Source organism: Lissotriton helveticus, chromosome 7 (assembly GCF_964261635.1).
Source record: "Lissotriton helveticus chromosome 7, aLisHel1.1, whole genome shotgun sequence".
NCBI lineage: Eukaryota > Metazoa > Chordata > Amphibia > Caudata > Salamandridae > Lissotriton > Lissotriton helveticus.
In genome coordinates this window covers 1,446,491,903-1,446,512,789 of record NC_136068.1, presented here as the reverse complement: position 1 = coordinate 1,446,512,789, position 20,887 = coordinate 1,446,491,903, and the positions used below count along the sequence as shown (strand labels likewise).

At 46.4% G+C, this 20,887-nt stretch overlaps 1 protein-coding gene and 1 long non-coding RNA gene across 2 annotated transcripts in view; one reads left to right on the top strand and one right to left on the bottom strand.

Moving 5' to 3' along the window:
- Window positions 1-14,185, top strand: part of LOC144767342 (olfactory receptor 5T17-like) — a 50,632-nt gene extending 36,447 nt beyond the window's left edge. The window contains exons 4-5 of the mRNA XM_078650820.1: window positions 10,964-11,042; window positions 13,223-14,185. Coding sequence (XP_078506946.1) covers window positions 10,964-11,042; window positions 13,223-14,185 — 1,042 coding nt within the window. The remainder of the gene's footprint in view (window positions 1-10,963; window positions 11,043-13,222) is intronic.
- LOC144767462 (uncharacterized) overlaps window positions 1-20,887 on the bottom strand; it is a 169,300-nt gene that overhangs the window by 83,174 nt on the left and 65,239 nt on the right. The gene's annotated exons all lie outside the window — the stretch shown is intronic.

Below are 20,887 nucleotides of genomic sequence, written 5' to 3'. Positions count from 1 at the left end.
ACTGCTAGAGCACCGTGGCACACATTCATTCAGAAGATGCTGCAGAGCTTCAGACACCATGGTCTTTTGCACAATCAAAAGAGACTGCTAGGACACCATTTAGCCTTTCTTAAGAGACTGCAGAGCTTCAGGCGCCATAGGAACTGTCTTTTACACAATCAGCAGAGACTGCCAGGACACCATGTACCCCATCCTCCAGAGGCTGCAGAGCTTTAGACACCATGGTCTTTTGCACAATCAAAAGAGACTGCCATCGCACAAGTTAACCCATTCTCTAGAGACTGCCGAGCTTTAGACGCCATAGGAAGTGTATTTTACACAATCAGAAGAGACTGCTAGGGCACCACTTACGCCATTCTCCAGAGACTGCAGAGTTTCAGACACCATGGTCTTATGCACAATCACAAGAGACTGCTATTGCACAAGTTAAGCCATTCTCCAGAGACTGCAGAGCTTCAGATAGTATAGGAAGTGTATTTTACACAATCAGAAAAAACTTCTATGGCACCATGTAACCCCTTTTTAAGAGACTGACAAGTTCAGACACCACCGGGTCTGTGTTTAACACAATCCGCAGAGACTGCCAGGGCACCATTTTACACACTCATCCACAAGACCCAGCAGAGCTTCACTGACCAAAGCAACTGTCCTTTCCCACAAGAAGCCCAGACTGCTGGGAAACTCATGCATTCACAAGACACGCCGGAGCTTCGAACACCAAAATATCCAGCCCTTTACTGGCGTAGCAGAGACTGCTAGCTGCGCCTCGCCATTGTCAGAGAGACTGCAGCGCCTGGAGCTCAACGCCTCTAATAGTGGGCGTCGGGGAAGCCGGTTCCCACTTGACTGAGAGAGACTTTTCACAAGAGCCGCGGGTTACTGGGCTCCCTCGGAGAGTTTTCACACAATCCTGGAGAGCTGTCACTACTACCACGTGCGGGAACGGTCAGTGGTATCAAAGCCAACGCACACCCCTTTCACAAGAAATCACAGAGCTGCACTAATTTTCACAAGCGAGGGCACGACGATAAAAGTGTTGTTAAAATGCTGAGTTCGAAACACAAGTGGGATTGAACTTTGCTTTTATGGGGAAGGGGATGCGGGGCTATTGGTGAATATCTGCACCAGGGAAGGGCAAATTTATTTATTTATTTATTTTCGAGATTTTTATAGCGCAACAAATACCCTAAGGTGTCTCGGCGCTTGTGAGCTAATAGAAATCAGCCATTAACTTACTGGTTGAACAACCATGTTTTTAAGAGCCTGCGAAAGCTCATCAGGTTCAGGGCAGTTTTAATAGCCAATGGCAAGAGATTCCAAAGTTTTGGAGTGGCCACCAGAAAACGTCTGTCTCCCCAGGTGGCAGTTCTTGTACGCGGTACAGGGAGGAGACAGATGTTAGCCGATCTTAGTTGCCTCTTGGGGATGTATAGCTGAAAGGCTTCTGTGAGGAACCTGGGTCCAACGCCATGTACTGCCTTATAGGCAATGCAGAGGGCCTTAAATTTGATACGGCTTTCGACTCTCAGCCAGTGGAGATGACGAATGGCAGGAGTGGTGGGCTTGCGACGAGGAATGTTAAGAAGAATCCTTGCAGCCGCATTCTGAATAGACTGCAACTTCATTAGGACACGCTTCTGTGTGTTTAAAAAGAGAGCGTTCCCATAGTCTATTTTTGAGAAAACTAAGGTAGAGACCAGGGTCTTCCCAGCTGAGGTAGGGAGGTAAGGCAATAGTTTCTTAATTTTTTTCAAAATGAAGAATGCTGAAGAGACAACCTTGTTTGTGTGGAGGTCGAAAGACAGTTTACTGTCAAAAATCACTCCCAGGTTTCTGGCCTTTTCTACTGGGACAGGTGGAGGGCCCAGCTTTTCAGGCCACCAGATAGAAGACCATTCAGGAGAGAGCCTGCCGAAGGTCATGATCTCGGTCTTATCCGAGTTAAGCATCAGACAATTCAAGGCCATCCAAGTGCTGACCTCGAGCATGGCTCTCTGGAAGTTGGCTGCCACAATTGGGCCATCTCTATGGATTGCCAGAACCAGCTGGGTATCGTCTGCGTAGGATGTGAGCCGTACCCCATGGGCCTTTATTACCCTCGCTAAGTCCGCTACGTAGATGTTAAATAGCATAGGACTTAGCGAGGAGCCCTGTGGGACTCCACAAGGGAGTGCAGAGATAGGGGAGTAGAAATCTCCCAGCCTCACTGTCTGGGTACGGTTTTCCAGGAAAGATGAAATAAGGTCCCTGGCCATACCATTTATCCCCAAGGCTGTGACACGGTCGACCAGGATACCATGGTCAACCCTGTCAAAGGCTGCAGACAAATCCAGAAGGATCAGGACAGCCGCCCCTCCCTGGTCCATGATAGCCCTGATCTCATCTGAGGCCTTTATCAAGGCGGTCTCCGTTCCATGCCCTTTCCTGAACCCAAAGGTGCAAAAAGCGAGTCCGTTCATGATTTCACTAGAGAAAACAGTCGCCGAAGGGGAGAAGCCTCGCATATGTTGTTAGAGGCAAAAAGGCGCTCAACTCATGGAAGGAAGCTTTAATTTGCGAGTCCCCTGAGAACTTTGGGGAAATTCCACACATCTCCAGACACTCCTCCAGCACTGAATCACCTCCCCAGGTGCATACCTTTACATTGCAAATACATTTATTTTGGTGATGGCATTATGATTTACAGGAAAATTACTCGTTTGTATGTAGCGCCAAATACTGCATCTTTCCGGTTTCTAAGCACCCCATGGCCAGATTCCATATACTTTGCCTGGTGTTACAACCCATCAAATGCACTGTAGCGCTGTATTTGCTGATTGTGTAATAGTACGCCGATTTTATACCAGTCAATAGGTCTGAACTGCATTTTCATGTATACGCAAGATCTTCTGGCTTTTCCCATGCAGAGCGAGTGCAGAGTGTGAGTGCAGAGTGTGAGTGCAGAGTGAGTGTGAGTGCAGAGTGAGTGTGAGTGCAGAGTGAGTGTGAGTGTGAGTGCAGAGTGAGTGTGAGTGCAGAGTGAGTGTGAGTGTGAGTGAGTGCAGAGTGCGAGTGCCGAGTGCAGAGTGAGAGTGAGTGCGAGTGCCGAGTGCAGAGTGAGAGTGAGTGCAGAGTGAGAGCAGAGTGAGTGCAGAGTGAGAGTGAATGCAGAGTGAGTGCAGAGTGCGTGCAGAGTGAGAGTGAGTGCAGAGTGAGTGCAGAGTGAGTGCAGAGTGAGTGCGAGTGCAGTGAGTGAGTGCAAGTGCAGAGTGAGTGCAGAGTGAGTGCTGAGTGAGTGCAGAGCGAGTGCAGAGTGAGTGTAGAGTGAGTGTAGAGTGAGTGTGAGTGCAGTGAGTGAGTGCAAGTGCAGAGTGAGTGCAAAGTGAGTGCAGAGTGAGTGTGAGTAATATGAGTGCAGAGTGAGTGCAGAGTAAGAGTGAGTTCAGAACACAGAACCCACAGTACAGGAGCACTGGTTCCAGCAGTACAGAAGCACGGAACACACAGTACAGGAGCACTTGTTCCAGCAGTACAGAAGCACGCAGTGTGTGAGTGTGCAGGGTGAGCAGAGTGTGAGTATGCAGGGTGAGCAGAGCATGAGTATGCAGGGTGAGCCGAGTGTGAGTATGCAGGGTGAGCAGTGTGTGAGTATGCAGGGTGATCAATATGTGAGTATGCAGGGTGATCAGTATGTGGGTGTCCAGGGCCAGAAGTATGTGAGTGTGCAGGCTAAGCAGTGTGTGCATATGCAGGGTGAGCAGTATGTGGATGTCCAGGGCCAGCAGTGTGTGAGTGTGCAGGGTGAGCAGAGTGTGTATATGCAGGGTGATCAGTATGTGGGTGTCCAGGGCCAGCAGTGTGTGAGTGTGCAGGGTGAGCAGTGTGTGAGTATGCAGGGTTAGCAGTACGTAGGTATCCAGGGCCAGCAGTGTGCGAGTGTGCAGGGTGAGCAGTGTGTGAGTGTGCAGGGTGAGCAGTGTTTCAATATGCAGGGTAATCAGTATGTGAGTATGCAGGGTAATCAGCTTTTCACCAAGCTCACACACACCACCAGCCGTCACTGCACGCTTTCACCAGGCGCACACATACACCACCAACCATCAGTGCACGCTTTCACCAGGCACACACCACCACCCGTCAGTGCACACCAACAGCCATCACTACACACATCAATCGTTGACGAATCCACAATTAATCCATCAATAGCAGTATTGCAAACTTTACTTTTAAACATAATCATCTAAAGATCAGCATGCTACCATTGCTACAATTCCAATCCAAACCACCTAATTGCATTACACACTACATTCATACACTCCATAACACATGGCGAAAAGACATTGCCATTTACAATGCCATTTCCTCTAACTCAAATAAATCCGAGACCTATTGCATTTCTAATGCTTGTTTTAAGATGCCAGTAGTCGCTGATCGCAGGGGAGTCTGTGTTTTGCTAAGGGGCCTGCTGGACCCCAGTTTAACTTTCATTTTCATGTCATACACTAGAGTGGAGTGAAGTGGAATGGCATCTCATAGAGTTGTGTGTCAAACAGTTTCTTAGAGTGGATGGGTGTAGAGTCGAGTGGCATGTCGTAGAGTGGAGTGTCGTAGAGGAGAGTGGTGAGTCGCAGAGTGGAGTGGTGTGTCATAGAGTGGAGTGGCGTTGAGTGGAGTGTCATCAAGTACAGTGGCATAGAGTGGAGTAGAGTGTTGTAGAGTGGACTAGAGGGGAGGACATTGTTTTAGGGCTGGGTACAGTGTATTGCAGTGGAGTGTTTTGGAGTGAGTTAGAGGAGAGTAGTTTAAAGTGGCAAAGAGTTGAGTAGAGTCTTATAGTGTGGAGTAGTGTGGAGTGGCGTAGAGTGGAGTAAAGTGTTGTAGAGGGAGTGGCATAGAGTGATGTAGAGTGCAGTGTTGTGCAGTGGAGTAGTATATTGTGGAGTAGAGTGGAGTAGTATGTCATAGAGTAGACTGGATAAAAGTGGAGGAGTGGCATAGGGGGAGTTGCATCATAGAGTCACAAGGAGTGTAAAACAGTATCTTAGAGTGGCATAGAGTGCAGTTGAGTGCTGTAGAGTTGAGTAGTGGAGTGACATAGAGTGGAATGGTGTAGACTGTGGTAGAGTTGAGTGGAGTGTTGTGGAGGGTAGTGGCAAGTGGTAGAGTGTAGTGGCAAGTCAGAGTGGAGTGGAGAGTCATAGAGTGTCATGGAATGAAGTGTTGTGTCGTAGAGTGAAATGGCAAGTCATATAAAGTGGTGTGTTGTAGAGTGTCTTAGAGTGGAGGGACATAGAGTGGAGTTGCATAGACTGGAGCGACATGTGATACAGTGGAGTGGGGTGTCGTAGAGTGAAGTGGCATGTCAACGATTGGAGTGGAGTGTAGTAGAGTGGTATGACGTAGACTGGAGTGGCGTGTGGTACAAGGGAGTGGTGTGTCGCAAAGTGGGAAACAGCCTTAATAACGAAGTTTGAAAAACGACTGACCTGAACAACGAATCCCAAACAACGACCAATCTGTTAACCACGACATCCTTAACTACGACTTGCACAAACAACTACTTTCCTAAACCACGAAAAAAAACGACCTTGTGATTGGCCACTAGATGGCACTATTGAAATAACAATGAAAAGCCTTTCCGGACTGGGTCCCGCTCCTGGCAGATGAGGCTTTTGGTGAAGGTTGTCAGGTAGGCCAATATATAATGTATCCTCTCACCTTCCTGGCATCACTTGCTCTCCAACCGTGGATGGGAGGCTGATGAAGCTACATTACTGGTCATTCCATTTGAGATTGCAAACCTTATCATGCCTTATTCCATAAGCAGAATTTCCCTTTCCGTGTTCAGCTGTCTTTCACTCGTCCCACGTTATGTGCAACGACCATAACATCACTTCTCTGACTCGCTCAGGACTGCCGCTATGCATGGAATATCTTTGCAGTCCTGTTTCCCCAAACCTGTTAAATGTACATACTTCGGCATGGGTCGTTGATAGTGATTACATAACCTTCTAAATGAAACCACTGTTTAATTCGCATCTCAGAAAGAACCTATAACAAATGAAACTGCAACACACACAAACAGATACAAGCAGATATTTAACGATATCACAAACATCTCCATGAAAAGGATGGAAATGCTACACTAGTGGTCTCAAATATCTTACTTTTCAGAAGCCTTGACGGCCTTCGCCGGTTCCCCGACTTGGGTACAAATTGTTCTAGGGAACGGTGCAGACATCTTTAAGTTTTGCAACTTGTGGTAGACATGGTCTGCAATCCCAAAAACTATACGCATTAGCTACTAAAAGATAAAAAAAATCTTTCTCACCCGGCAATTTTTTTCTTTCTACATTAACAAACAAAATACTCAATCACAAACGCTTTTCCAGACGCAGACGTACTAGAGCTGTGAAGATAGCTGACAAACCCGGAGATATCTCCAGTCATAAACACATGTCCGACCTGACCAATTCTTCTACACCCACTCTTGGCACTACCAATAGTAGCTGCCTAATGTGGATATTGGATCTATCAGAAATATACGCATTTTTCCCCTGGGGTACCACCACAGCATCTCTTCAACACCTGAAAACATTTAAAGCCATTTTTCTGTCAAAACAGAACAAAGTTGCACTTCGTGGTTTAGGAACTCGTTAACAATGGAGTGGTTAGGTATTGCTCGTGGTTTACCCTCCGTGGTTTAGGAATTCGTTGTTTAGGCAGTAGTTGTTTAATCATACATTCTCGCAAAGTGGAGTAACATGCTGTACAGTGGAGTGGAGTGGAGTTTTATAGAGTGGAATTGAGTCTCATACAGTGGAGTGGAGTGGCGTGTCATACAATGTCATATAGTGGAGTAGAGTGGCTTAGAGCGGAGGGGCATGGAGTAGAGTAGAGTGTTGTAAAGTGGAATGTCAGAGTTGAGCAGTGTGCCATACAGTAGAGAGGAGTGGTGTGTCATACAGTAGAGTGGAGTGGAGTGGCTTGTCATAGAGTGGTGTATCGTACAGTGTCTTAGTGTGGAGTGGAATAGAGTGGGTTGTGTTCTCGGAGAGTGGAGTGTTGTAGAGTAGAGTGGGGTGTCTTGGAGTGCAGTGTCATTGAGTAGAGTGTCTTAGAGTAGATTGGAGTGTCGTATAGTGGGATGTTGTAGAGTCGTAGACGAGAGTGGCAAAGAGTATAATTTGAGTGTAGTTTTCTCAAGTAACTATAACTCATGCCCTAAGGTAACTATAACTAATGCCCTGCCATGCACAGTTTTCTCATTAATAAATGCACTGCAAATGTTGCAGTGATATTATCAATGATGTCATATAAGATGGCACGAGTGATTTAATATGTGGGGTAATTAGCAGTACATTGCAAAGGCGTGAGTTATACTTACCATAGGGCACAAGTTATGGTTACTTGAGATAACTATAACTGCTGCATTTCTATGGTTTTAGGTGTGTACATTCTGAATCTAACTATAATGTCCCTGTAACCTTTGACTTTTTCAGTGAATTTACAAGGTTTTAAAAATAATATTTCCTAACTATAACATCCTAGTAACCTTTGTTTTTTTCAGTGAATTTCTATGTTTTTAATACTATTTCCTAATTATAACGTCCCTACAACCTGGGTGTGAGAGGGGGTGAGTGAGTGGGTGTATGAGTGGGTGTGTGGGTGTGTATGTGGGTGTGTGTTTGGTTGATGTTTAACTAGCTATGTGGGTCTGTGAGTGGGTATGGGAGTAGCAGTGGTTTTTGTGTGTGTGAGAAGGTGTGTGAGAGCCTGTGTAGGTGCCTGAGTGGTTTTGAGGATCTGTGAGTGAGTGTGTTAGAGGCTGTATGGGTCAGTGGGTGTGTGAGTAGGTTTGCGAGTGGGTGAGTGAAAGGTGTGTGGGTTTATGACTGGGTGTGTGAGTGGTTCTATGAGTGGGCATTGTGTAGGAGAGTAGGGTCTGCTATCCTATGGTCACCCCAAATTTTTGCTTTTTGCTTCACTGGTTTCTGACTTAATGTGGCTGTGGGCCTGCTAATCAGACCCACAGCCTGCTGTTCTCTCTCTAAATTAATGCCGATGCACTCTAGGTGCATTACCAATTGGAACTGGTTCACCTTATAGGCCCCTGTAACAGTGTACCCTAGGTACCCAGGGCATAGGTGTATCCAAGGCCTACCAGGGGCTGCAGCATCTATTGTGCAAACTCTGGCCGGGCCTCCATATTTGACACAACTGGCTGATCACTCAGCTGGGGTAAGTTGGTGTAATCACCTCTTACTTAGATATAGTATACCTATATCTAACCTAAAATGGACACATATGTTCCTATAAGTCACTCCTATGGTAGGTCTCATCAATCCTGGAGGCAGAGTGCTTGGAAATATGTGAGATGGTGCTATGGCATGAGCTGAGCCTGTCTGCAGCTTTTGGAACAACGTCCTTCAGCTGTTTCATGATATTGCCCTACCATATACTCTTAAGTGCATTCTGAACCTCGCGGTTAAATGCTATCTTTAGTTTGGCTTTATCAAAACATGTCGAGTAAGGTGTCATACGAATTGGAATACTACCCCCTCGCCAATTCTGGCAACGGGGGTAGCATTCCACCCTTCTAGAGGGACAGGACATGTACCTAACCTGAAACCCGGGTAAAGTTAAACACGAGCCTCAGCATCACAAAATGGATGCTGCCACCACAGACACAAGTCTGACCTCCTGCTGCTGGGAGTCCTTCCAGCTTGGGAGGCTTGGACAAAGGGTTTCCTGTCAGGGGAGGTGCTTGCACCACCCCGGACAGGATTTTGTGTAGTGGGTTAGGGAGGGCTGAATAGAATGAGACATGCCTGGGGCACACAAGGTGTCACTGTGCATATGCCAGTTCAAACCAGTGCTGGGGATCTCCAGCCCCAGTCCTGGCGCGAAACTGGACAAAGGAAAGGGGGTGTAACCACCCCCCTTCCTGGTCCCACCCAGAGGAGGGACCTAGCAGGCAATCCGGCCCCTAGATTTGGTTTAAGAGTAGGAGCTGTGTCCTAAGACTTCAGATCATCCTGAACTCGACTTGCAACTAAGAAGAAAACTGGACTTCGACATTCTGCTGCACCGAAGACTGAAGAGTATCTCCCTTGTGGCCAAGGAGTGACCACCCTGTTAACACAGGCACCATCCAGCAACTCGACTTCTGCTTTGCCACCACCTCCCGCCGGAGCCCAAGCCCAAAGCCCAACAAGACCTGGATTCCCAGACATCTCCCAGCCCGATCCACAGTCCCTGAAAAGAAGAGACCCGTGGAGGCATTGAGAAACGTGGGACCGACCACCTTGAAAGAACCCAGAGAAGCTGACTGTGCAGCACCCGAGGCATCCTCAATGCTGTGCTTTGGGGTTTGAGAAGCCCCACCACCGAGCAGCATCTGCACTGAAGATCAGCCCCCAGGCATCTCCACGATCTGTGTGGGGCCCTTTTGCATTTTGCCACTTGACATGTCATCCCAGTTACTGGCCCGTTGGCTAGTGGCCATTTTGGCAACGAAATCTACAATCAACACCACTGGTCTGGTTGCTCCAGACTGGCCCTCGCTCCTGTAAAAAGGAGCAGCCCCTCTGACCTTGCTGGTCAGAGTAACAAGCTTTCTTCATCTCCTGCGTGGCTTGCTTTTGCCAAGGCCTGTTTGCTTCAATCAAGTTGCCGACACCGCCATCAGCGAGAGCCTGCGTGGGACAGCTCATGATCAACTCCTGGATGTCGCTGACCTCTTCATGTCCATGTGGCTGCAGAGACAAGCTTCCTTTCTTCACCTGTTGGCACCCGACATCGCCTGGTTCCCTCCTCGTTCCACGGTAGTCACTGGCTAGTGACTTTGAACATTGTCCCCTCTGCTTTCAGATCTTCAGATCTTCAGATCCACCCTTGGATCATCCGGGACTCTTCTCGACTGGCCGCCTGCAGCATCATCATCTTCAGGCTCCATTGAACTACACGACAAAACCCGACGCACTTTGAACCCTATGCATCCGCTTCCTGTGGGTGAGGTAACGCTGGCACTCCAGTGCTCCTGTTGAGAGAAACATCTCTAGTGTCTAGGTTTTAAGTTGTTAGGTTCTGGTCCATCCGGAAGGTTCCCTTTGCAGTAACTTTGTACTTTTTACGGACCCATTGAAAGTCTATGGGCGCCCGCGTGTAACTTCAAGCAATGCACACACATCCCGTGGGCCTCCTGGTCACTAACTATTGTTAGCTCCTCATAGTCCCAGCGATTCCCAAGGCCCTAGGCCTTCTTCCTTTTAGATACATGGTTCTTATACCACTATTTTAGTATATGGTTTGAGTGGCCACCAGGGCCTATCCATATTGTGCAACGTTTGTATATTTAAACACTGTTTTGTTTTATCGCATTTGCTTCTGTGCTGAGTATAGGGAATACTTGTAGTAAATAAATATATATATATTTTCAATATATATCTGTGTGGTGTCCTTTCATTTGGTATTCAAGGAGAGTGTATATGGTAAAACAGCTTGCTTCACATGCCTTTACAGAGTTTAGCCTAAGACTGCTTTGTCCATGCTACCCCTAGGATAACTGGTCTATAAGGTTGACTTACAACCAATCATCATAAGGGTTGCTTGGCATGGTACAAGGTGATCACTAGAACTAGTGAGCATCATATACCAGGCCAACTTCTCACACATGTGACCAGGTATGTGGGTTTGTAAGTGGGTGTGTAAGGGTGTGAGTGAGTGTGGGAGTACGTGTGTGGATCTGTGAGTGTATGTTCTTTTTTTAATTGGGGTCTGGAGCTGCAGATCCACCCAAATGAACCTGAACCCAGAAGATCTGGGGAGGATCCGTGGATCCTCACGTGGAAAAAAAAGAAGCTTTTTGGACAATTTCTTGCCCAAGAGGGATTCCTCACTGATCCCTCCATTAGTCCCAATGGGTTAGAGTACCTCTATCCTGACCCTTTCTATCACTTTTTAACTTTATTTCCCCCCTTAGGAACCGAGTCCCGATGAGCAAAATGGTGGCCGCAACTTCCCTCTCTGATTGCAGCCAGCCGATCACGGTATTGCTGATGGTGAGTGAGTTCGCAAACTCAAGAAGGATCCGAGTAGGATCCACGTCCCTACATATACAAATTTGGATTTCAGTTAATATCTCAAAAATTACTGAGAGGAATTACACCAAATAACAAAAACGGTTCTTTTTTGGCCAAGAACTACTTTTCTGCCAAAATTGGTGAAATTCCATCCAGCGGTTCGAGCTGCAGTTGTGCTTAAAATCCCTATTGAAATTAACATGGGAAAACGCTTTTTTGATCCCCCTTCTTCTCGCACCCGCTTGACATATCGCCCAAAACTTTACATGCACAACAAGTCACCAGTGCACTTTTTTGGGAAATTTTGTGAAAATTCATCAAATGGCTCCAAAGATATAGGCAGGTCAACAAAAACCTTTCCCTATGGAAATTTAGTGCTAAGTTTCCATAGGAAGAGCATTTTTAATTTGACAATAACTTTGGCATCATTTGACGACTCCTCACAAAATTCTCAAAACTAGTATGACGCTCACTTCTGCTGCTACCTTAAAAGTTTTGTGGTCATCCATCAAGCGGGGCCAAGAACAAGGGGATGGACCCAAAATGCTGTTTCCCCTATTCCCATAGGAACTTTAGGCACAGCTACAGCCGAGCTGCTCAATGGAATTACACCAAATTTGGCAGAAAGGTAGATATTGGTCTAGGAAAGTGCCTTTATGTGTTTTAATGTAAATCCATTGAGTAGTTTTATAGATATTAACTGAAATCCAAATCTGTATATATCGAAGGCTCCGTGACCTCTCCCAATCTCATGAAGATCTGATTGGCTGCAAACACTTCAAACCCGGAAGTGTTGGGAGGCATCTTGGGACTCGGCTTGAGCCAAGTCCCACAAAAAATGTAAACAAAAGAAAAGGGGGTAGGGTAGGAATACCCTGACCCCTAGTCATTTTGAGGGGTCAGGGTAAATGACCCCTCGAGTCAGACACAAAACGAAACTAACTCTGGAAGCAGCGCTGTGCACCCATGAGTGGCGAGAAAATGGCATAAAGAACAAGCGCGCTGCGTCTAATTAAAACCATATGGCTCTGCACGCCTCTGCTGGCTCCAGAGAGCAAAAACTCTCTGGGAGGGAACCTTTTAAAAGAAGCTGTGACTTCCAAATGCCATTAGCCAATTGCGTAATAAAGCCAGACGCAAAGGCCAATGGCATGTGAGCCCCACATCTAAACTGATGGCAAGAGGTTGTTTTCCTAGTGTAGCGCATGCGCTGCTCTAGCCTCGACCTAAAAATTATTATTAAGAAAAGGCTGGGCACTGGGGGATCGGGTCCCTGGACACGTCCTGTTCTAATGACTGTTTCTTCTCTTCCTCCTGACCAGGCCTCTCGCTGCACTGCTCTCTTCACCAATACCTCCCTGGTTGTGTCCTGTCTGTAGGACTTGGCTCTTGTCCTGTCAGCAGGACATGCTTCTCCATGTGGTCCTATCCCATCCTCCACCCCATTGTAAAGTAGTGGCCTGTAGGCCCACATAATTCAAAAGGATGGACACAGACACAGTAGTATGACACTAGCAAGTGGCCCAGGGCACATGAGCCTGGCCCCTTTTAGTAGCAGGGTCACCTGACTGGTGACGCCTGTGATGGATGGGTGTGGATTGAGTGTGGGAGCCAGCCCTCTAGGAGTGGCTGGTGGAAACACTAAATATACAAACACTAGAACGTGTCCTGAAGGAAACTACAGAGGGAGGCATGTACCATAAAGTGTTGACCGACAGGAACATAGGGTGGCAGTGAGAAGGGATGTATGACGTTACAACGCATGCTATTACAACGCATGCCTTTACGACGCAAGTTTTACAACGCACGTCGTTACAACGACTTGCGTTGGGGGGCGCTGGATAGTGAATAGTTTAATTTACTATTCCAACTCCAGTCCCCGTGGATAGTAGGGAAGGTGTTGGATAGTAAATTAAAACGATTCCCTATCCTAGAGCGCCCCCCAGTGCAATTCGTTGTAATGACTTGCGTTGTAATGGTTGCGTCGTAATGGTAGTGCGTTGTAACAGTTGCGTTGTAAAGGATGTTTCCCAGTGAGAAGTAGCAGCAGAGGCAGGCATGAAATATCAGAGTGTACGCCGTAGGATACTGCAAAAGCACTATAAATCAATGGAAGCCTTATGTCATGTTTATCATTCACCCTTTTTGTTTCCTCACAGGTACCACATGATCCTTCTGATAAAGGCATGAAAAACGAAACCACTCTGGAAAAGTTCATCCTGCTTGCGTTCTCCAGCCTACCAGAAGTTAATATCTCTTTGTTCATCTTGTTCCTGTCACTGTATCTTTCCATGTTGGCAGGTAATGTTCTCATTATGACCATCACCTGGACTGACCCACGTCTCCATATACCCATGTACTTCTTCCTCTGTCACCTATCCCTTCTTGAAATCTGCTACTCATCTGTAACCATCCCCAAAATGTTAGAGAACTTCTTGGCCAAGCAGAATGCCATTCATTATGCTGGTTGTGCCACACAGATGTTCTTCTTTATTGGACTTGGAAGTGTTGAGTGCAGTTTGCTTGCGGTCATGGCATATGATCGATTTGTTGCCATTTGTCATCCCTTAGAGTACCCCATCATTATGAGCAGATTAGTGTGTTATTCACTGGTCATCACCTCATGGCTGACTGGCTTACTCAATTCTATGGTGCACACAGTACTCACCTTTCGGCTGCCATTCTGCTCTTCAAATGAGGTCAAGCAGTTCTTCTGTGACATTCCACCACTGTTGAACTTGGCTTGTGCTGATACATACACCAATAAAATGGTACTGTATGTAGTTGGGAGTCTGTACGGACTTGGATCGTTCCTGCTCACTCTGATCTCCTACATCCAAATCATCTCAGCCATACTCAAAATCCGTACTAAAGCAGGCCAACGTAAAGCCTTCTCCACCTGCACATCTCATCTCATCATGGTTAGCCTTTTCTATGGGACCTCCTTCTTTATGTACGTGCGTCCTGCCACCAGTACATCGCTATATCAGGAGAAACTTCTTCCTGTATTCTATGCTGTGATCACCCCAACTTTGAATCCCATTATCTACAGCCTGCGAAACAAAGAAATCAAAGGAGCACTTAAAAAATTGGTAAATAGAACAAAAACTTTGAAATACTAAATGTAAATATTGAAAAGTAAAGATCTCTCATGCCACAGCTATTCCTAGGATTTTGCAGCAGCAAGGACTTTTACCATCCTTCGTCTGGCATACCCTTCCCATATAGGGTGAACAGCAAAACACACAAGATGATGGACGGAATGTTGCACGATGGCAAAACATTCACCCCCAGTCACAGATCTGAGTTTAATCTATTGTTATTTTGCTCACCAAGCCACTCCAGTTCAGACATGGTTTGCATATGGCCATGACTGCTCCCATGAGACACAGGGTCAAGACTGATTTGGATATGGCCATGTCTGAAATGGGGTGGCTTGGTGAGCAAAATAACGATGGATTGAACCGAGATCTGTGACTGGGGGGTGAATGTTTTGCCATTGTGCAACATTCCGTCCATCATCTTGTTTGTTTTGCTGTTCACCCTATGTGGGAAGGGTATGCCCAGACGTGGGTCCCCTGCTCACTACGCCACTGGAGTCAAGCTATCCTGGCTGAAGACGGCTGATAGCCAGAAACTGGTCCTTGGATGCTTGATTCCGGTCCAGGGAAGACATGGCTTGGCAGTTCAGGCTGGACTGTTCCCATGAGCACAGGGTCAAGACTAATTTGCATATGGCCATGTCTGAACTGGGGTGGCTTGGTGAGCAAAATAACGATGGATTAAACCCAGGTCTGTGACTGGGGGTGAATGTTTTGCAATTGTGCAACATTCCGTCCATCATCTTGTTTGTTTTACTGACATAAATCTGGCATGTTACATATTTTATGTGTCCGAACTAGGTAGTTGCAAGGTGGTCTCGGAGGCGTTCCCACAGAGGTCATCTTTTTAGGTCTCACCTACGCAGCGCGCATGCGCTGCATAGGAGAGACCTAATGCCATTGGCACCACTTTTTCAGCAAAGAAGTGCACGCGTTGCATTGCTTGCAATGTAAACGCGTGCACGTCTGGAGATTTCTTTGCGGGAGCGCGCGGCGCCATCTGGTGGGGATTGTTGCAGTACCCAAAAGGCACTCAAAGTATTTTGGCTAATACCTCATTCAATGTAACCTGTTGTGGAAAAGGTTCCTGCCGCTCCATTAGACAGATAAGGGGGGTTGTGTAAAAATGATTTATTTGTAACCTAGTTGAGTCCCACACACATGTGGGTAGTTGAAGGTTGTAGAAAAGCGTTTTGTCTGATATCTCACCCACAGCTGGCATTGGGGATATATTGTACTTATCATCAAGTAGGTGACTTAGGTCCACTGTTCCCAAGAGGCCGCTCGCCTGGGCGGGCGCGCACTTCGCTAACCCCAAGCGCGCAGTCCCATGTGTGGAGCGCGCACAGAGGGCACATCCACAGAGAGTAATCGCGCCGCCGCCACTTTTAAAAGGCGCGCGGCGCAAAAACGGGCATTTCCAGATTGCGGCGAAAGCAGTGTGTGCTTTTTCTATTGCCCATTTGTTTGCTGTAATGTGTCATTAGTAACGTGAGGCTGCGGGGGAGATTGAGTGCTTTTCTTTAAGTTTCCATGTTAATTGCAGCCTCTTCCCGAGCAGCGATTAACATGGATACTTAAATGAAAGCACTCAATACCCCCCGCAGCCTCGCTTTGCCGGATTTGAGTGCCCTCCTAATTAGGTGAAAGTTCCCGGTAAGGGAAGACCCCTCCCCTTTCCACCTCTTTCAGCAGACAGGAGAAAGAGGCATTTAGGGGTTGTAGTTGCTCTGTAGATTACTGTAAAGGTCAGGCACAGTGGCCGGGTAAAGAAGCCAGGAAGGTTTTTTTTGCGAGGACACACTCAGACCACGTTTCTGAGGCAAGGGATAAGAGGTGTTGGGCTGAGGAGTGCTGTCCTGGCTCTTGATGAAGGTCAGAGAAAACATCAAAATACGGAGCTACCTTGCCACTACCCTACCTCGTTTGGGGAATACATTGTATTTCTTTTCCATCTGTGTCCCTCGTATTTGCGTATAATTATGTTCCTGTGAGTGTGCAAGTTAGCTCAGGGTTCTAAACGTCCACAGGTTTGGGGCCGCCCGGTACTTAGCGGATCAATTTCAGTTTGTTGCATAAACCTGTGTGGCATGGAAGAGGTTAACTGCGCGGCTGCGAGGAGTAGATGTTTATTGTGAGCAATTCGGGCTTGGCCATTAAGGTACATTAATAAATGCAGGAACATACTAAAAAGTAAACTTTGGATTTAAAAGCTGCTCGCTGCAATGTTTCACTGTTCACAAAATAAGTTTGTAATTTAGGGACGGCTAGTTCCAATGCATAGCTGGTAAGGTTTCAGATATTGCCATGTGTGACATTTTCATAATTTCAAGGTAATTATGAGTGACATTTCAAAAAATATGAGTGGCATTTTTATACGAACAATATCGAAGAATGAAGATGAAGGAAACATTTAAAAATCAGAAACTTGTTGGAGGAATGAGAAACTCTAATATCTTTAAACTGTTGTAAAGCAACAGACATGTAAGGGCACTAAACTATTAAAAACAGTTACAGCTAATCCTCATGAAATAAATGCAGTGTTTCGAACCTGCGTGGGTCATGTCAGTTGACCGATACTGTGAAAGGCTATAGTTTGTACGTTTCTCTTTGTCAAAGAAATATGTCCAGGGTGTTAGAAAACCCATGTTTTGCCTAAAATACAACGCTTTTCCAGCAGGAGAGGCCTTGAATGAGGCCTGTAGACCTTTTCCCCAGACTCCTATCAGGCAGTGCCTGCCTGTGCCTTCTCCAAAACGTCACATTATCATAACACACAACAGCAAAGCACAGAAGTGCAAAATGGACACAAGAAACTGCAATTTGCTGCACTCATAATCAACTGCATTCTTTGCAAACAAGCAGGTGCGCGATGTGTGCCTATATAATGGTCAGCTGTGAAACGTGGCCATAATTAAAGAGGAATGTATAACCGCACGGGCTGTGCGTGGAAGCACATCAAGTCATTAGGATATTAAAATAAAGGTACCTCAGGGGCTACATTGGGCACTTCCAGGCGCGGTGCGTCCATTGGGGCGTAGGGACATTGCTGTTCTCCTGTTCTCACCTCGTGCCCGAATATCGGAGTCCACGGCGCCAGGGGGTGGGGGTGGGCTGAACTGCTGCAGCTTGAGTGACAGTTTAATCACTCCGCTGCAGCAGCCAGTAGTGCACAAACTGCGCATGTGTATTTATGGACATTATTCAGCCCGCGCATGCGCTTACTCTTCCCCCTTAGCGAGGGACCCAAGGGGGGTGCTGTTTCATACAGCACCCCAGGGCCGCAGTCCCCAGGGTTGATAGGGGCGAATGGTATCTGTGCCTCCCTAGCCAATCCTGGCGTTGCATGCAGCGCCAGGATTGGTTAGTCCCAATGGTCCACTGCGCATCAAATGCCAGGGTGCCAGGGTGCAAAGAAGTAAACAAGGGTCTGCCGCCTCCCATCGCATCCAGTCTCCTGATTTAGCAGTTTAGAATTTGCAAAAGGAAAGAGCGGGGAGAAGTTAGTTCCACCACGTTGCAGAGCAGAGCAGAGGAGACGCACAGGATCGGAGGAGAATGTAGATGCCCGGTAAGTTTATTTTTGTATTGTATTCATTAAATTAAGGGCTAGAAATTGCTGCAACGCACTCAGTCTACTCTAAGTCTAAGGGCCGTCATTAGTAGGGAACTCCATACCGCACTCGGGAGTCTAACTGAAAGAAGCACGATGAGGATTCCTTTACTTTTTTCGCTACACAGACACTGATCTTCGCCGCCAATCAGTTTGCAGTAGTAGGTGAATGTTCCTGCATATGACTGTGGCGTGGTGAGGTAAGTTTTGCTTGATTTTGTTTTATATTTAATTTATCCACCTCCCGTGCGACATCCCTCTCCCCAACCCCCCCCGCGAGCCGTGACTGCTGTTTGGTTGCTGCTTCTGGACAAAAAGGGCCTACGTGCAGTAGTCGTTCATTGTTTCAGTCACATGGACTTTGAATTTGATTGGGCCCAAGTTTGACAATGTTTCGGCTAACTGTTGAGGCAGCAGATCTTCAGAGTTTACAATGTCTGGTGCTTCCTGTCACAGCCACAGAACTTGCGCTTTTTAACGTGGTATATAACACATAGCAAAAGGCTTTCTGATTATCGCTGCATTGATTGAACAGCTAGTGAGAACACTCTAAATCTTTCGGGCAGTTTAGACCAATTCTCAAGTATTGGGTACCTGCTAACAAATGGTTGTGAACTGGGCAGATTAGTCTTCGGCACAGCATCCCGCACGGACCTCCTGCCTGACGCCAGTGCAATGCACATGACTAAGCTTCAGGTATGCCGGCTTGAGAGCAGAAGAGAGGCAGGCCACTTGAAAATAGAACAGTGCACATATTCACGTGACCCACGACCAACTGTTTTTATGTGCTTGTGGGTGAGATAAAAGTGGACATCATTAAATGTTTTTCATGGACTTCGGTTTAAGATTGTTCTAGTTAATTGAATGTGTACATATGAGCTCTTTAATGAACTAATCAAAAGTGTGTGCTTGGGCAGATATGCAACACACAGTGAAAATGTGTCTAACAGTAAGCACTGGGTATTGTGCAAAATAGATTAACCTGCCTGTAGCACAATTTTATAGGAATTAAAAGTAAATTGTTTGAGAGATGTATGTTTGATTTAATTATTTTTACGTTTGAATAACGCATGGATCAATCTAATAGTAGCATGAGAGGCTCACGTTAAAACAATGTTCATTATACAATGTGTATGTTCTTGCTTTACAAAACGTAAAATGTGTTTCTCAAAAAATGATAACAACGTCCTCTCGCATTAGGCTCCTTCCGTTTGTCATTGAAAAAAAACATATCCAGGCTATGAATAAATATAGACATCTGTGAGGTACTCAGCACTGTTATCTCAAAGTCTGTTTTGAAGTACTTTAGTTATACTGAATAAGCAGCTACCTATGTCATTAGCATATTAAATCTCTTAATTGATCTTATAACTACACTTTCACAATTGCTTTATTACCCCTCTTGCTTTCTTAAATTTGCTTGAAAATGCACCATTTGCCCACTGTATTTTACATTTTTTCTTGGGGGAGAACCCACGCAAGCGCCCTTTGATGGTTGGACTCGCTACGTTCACTCGCTACAGGGCACTCATCCCGAACTGTTACGCCTCACCACTTTGAAATGTCACCAGCCACCACTGGGCACTACCTGTGTCGAGAGCCAGACTGGTGCTGACCGGCCTCCACAAACCAACTCAGACCCCGCCCTCTGCAAGGTTGACGCCTGGCATGATTGAGAGTCGCGGGTCCCCAAAAGGATTAGGCAGGCCTCTTGCATATGACAAGCAGGAGCTGCCTCTGAAGTGTACTAGCATTTCTTACTGGTGCGTCTGGCCCAAAGAAAATAAAGCTTGGTAGTCTGAGGGAACCTTTTCACAGACATAGGGGTATCTAAAGTCCAGTCTACCTGCTGGCAAGGGCTTCATTGGTTAGCCTGCTGTGGCAGCTCATATCAGGGCGTGGGTGTAGCAAGGGGTTTGTGAAAGGTTTGGGAGGCAAGGGGTGGCACTTCATGCAAATTGCAAGGAATAGGACTCCAATAGGCCGCCAACCTCAATTGAATAAAACGGATCAATGCACCATGTTTACATCTGTGCACACTGCACCATGTATGCCTAAAAAGGGAAGCACTCTTTGGCAGAGCAATGATTTGTGAAGCTTCCTCTAACCTCAACCCCCTATGTCCTATTTTCTTTTATACACCCATGTGTTATCCATGTTAATCGCCGCTCATGAAGGGGCTGCAATTAATATGGATACTTAAAAAAAAGCACACAATCTCCCCGAAGCCTTGCTTTACTACCAAAACAATACAGCAAATCTGCAAACAAATCAGATTAATCTACAAATACATGGTGTTTTTAAACGTGCTGTATTGTTTTGTTAGTAAAGCGAGGCTGCGGGGGAGATTTTGTGCTTTTATTTAGTATTCATGTTAATTTCAGCCCCTTCACGAGCTGCGATTAACATGAATACATAAATAAATGTGCACAATCTCCCCTGCCGCCTCGCTTTACTAATAAAACAATACAGCAAGACCAGGGCCGGCCTTAGCGCTGATGGCTCCTAGTTCGACAATGTTAGTTGGTGCCCCCCCCCATGACCACCTCCACCATGGATTCTCTCAGGAGCACCCTTCAACAGCGACCAAGTCCCTTTAACCACTCTCTCTCAGATACATTGAATTAGTTGTATAGCGCCACTCATACCATTAAAGGATGTCAGAGGTACTTTGCATCACACACACATTACACATACACAATCAAACATATGTGTGTAAATCAGCGTATAGGAAATGCTACATAAGCCAAAGGGCGAAAAGTGTAGGAGTCAGATATGTCATCCATACTTGTAGGCCATATAGTTTAGGAGGGTTGGTGTGGAGAAGCACAAACTCTGAGTCGATAAAAAAAGAATCAGCATAGTTGGGAGTTTTGTTTAATAATAGTCAGCATCCGGTGCGATCGCACTGCTCTAGAGCCACCTTGCTCAAGGGTCCTGTAACCTCAGTGACTGTCGCACTAGGGTGTGCTGCTTCATAGGCCTGCCTGCAAGACTGGAGGTGAACTTCGGTATGGATTGTGGTTGACAGGCCTTTACAGTTAACCCAAAGTTGCCACTGTTAGGGAACGCATGATGGTGCAAAGACACCAGGGCGTCTAAAGTATAGC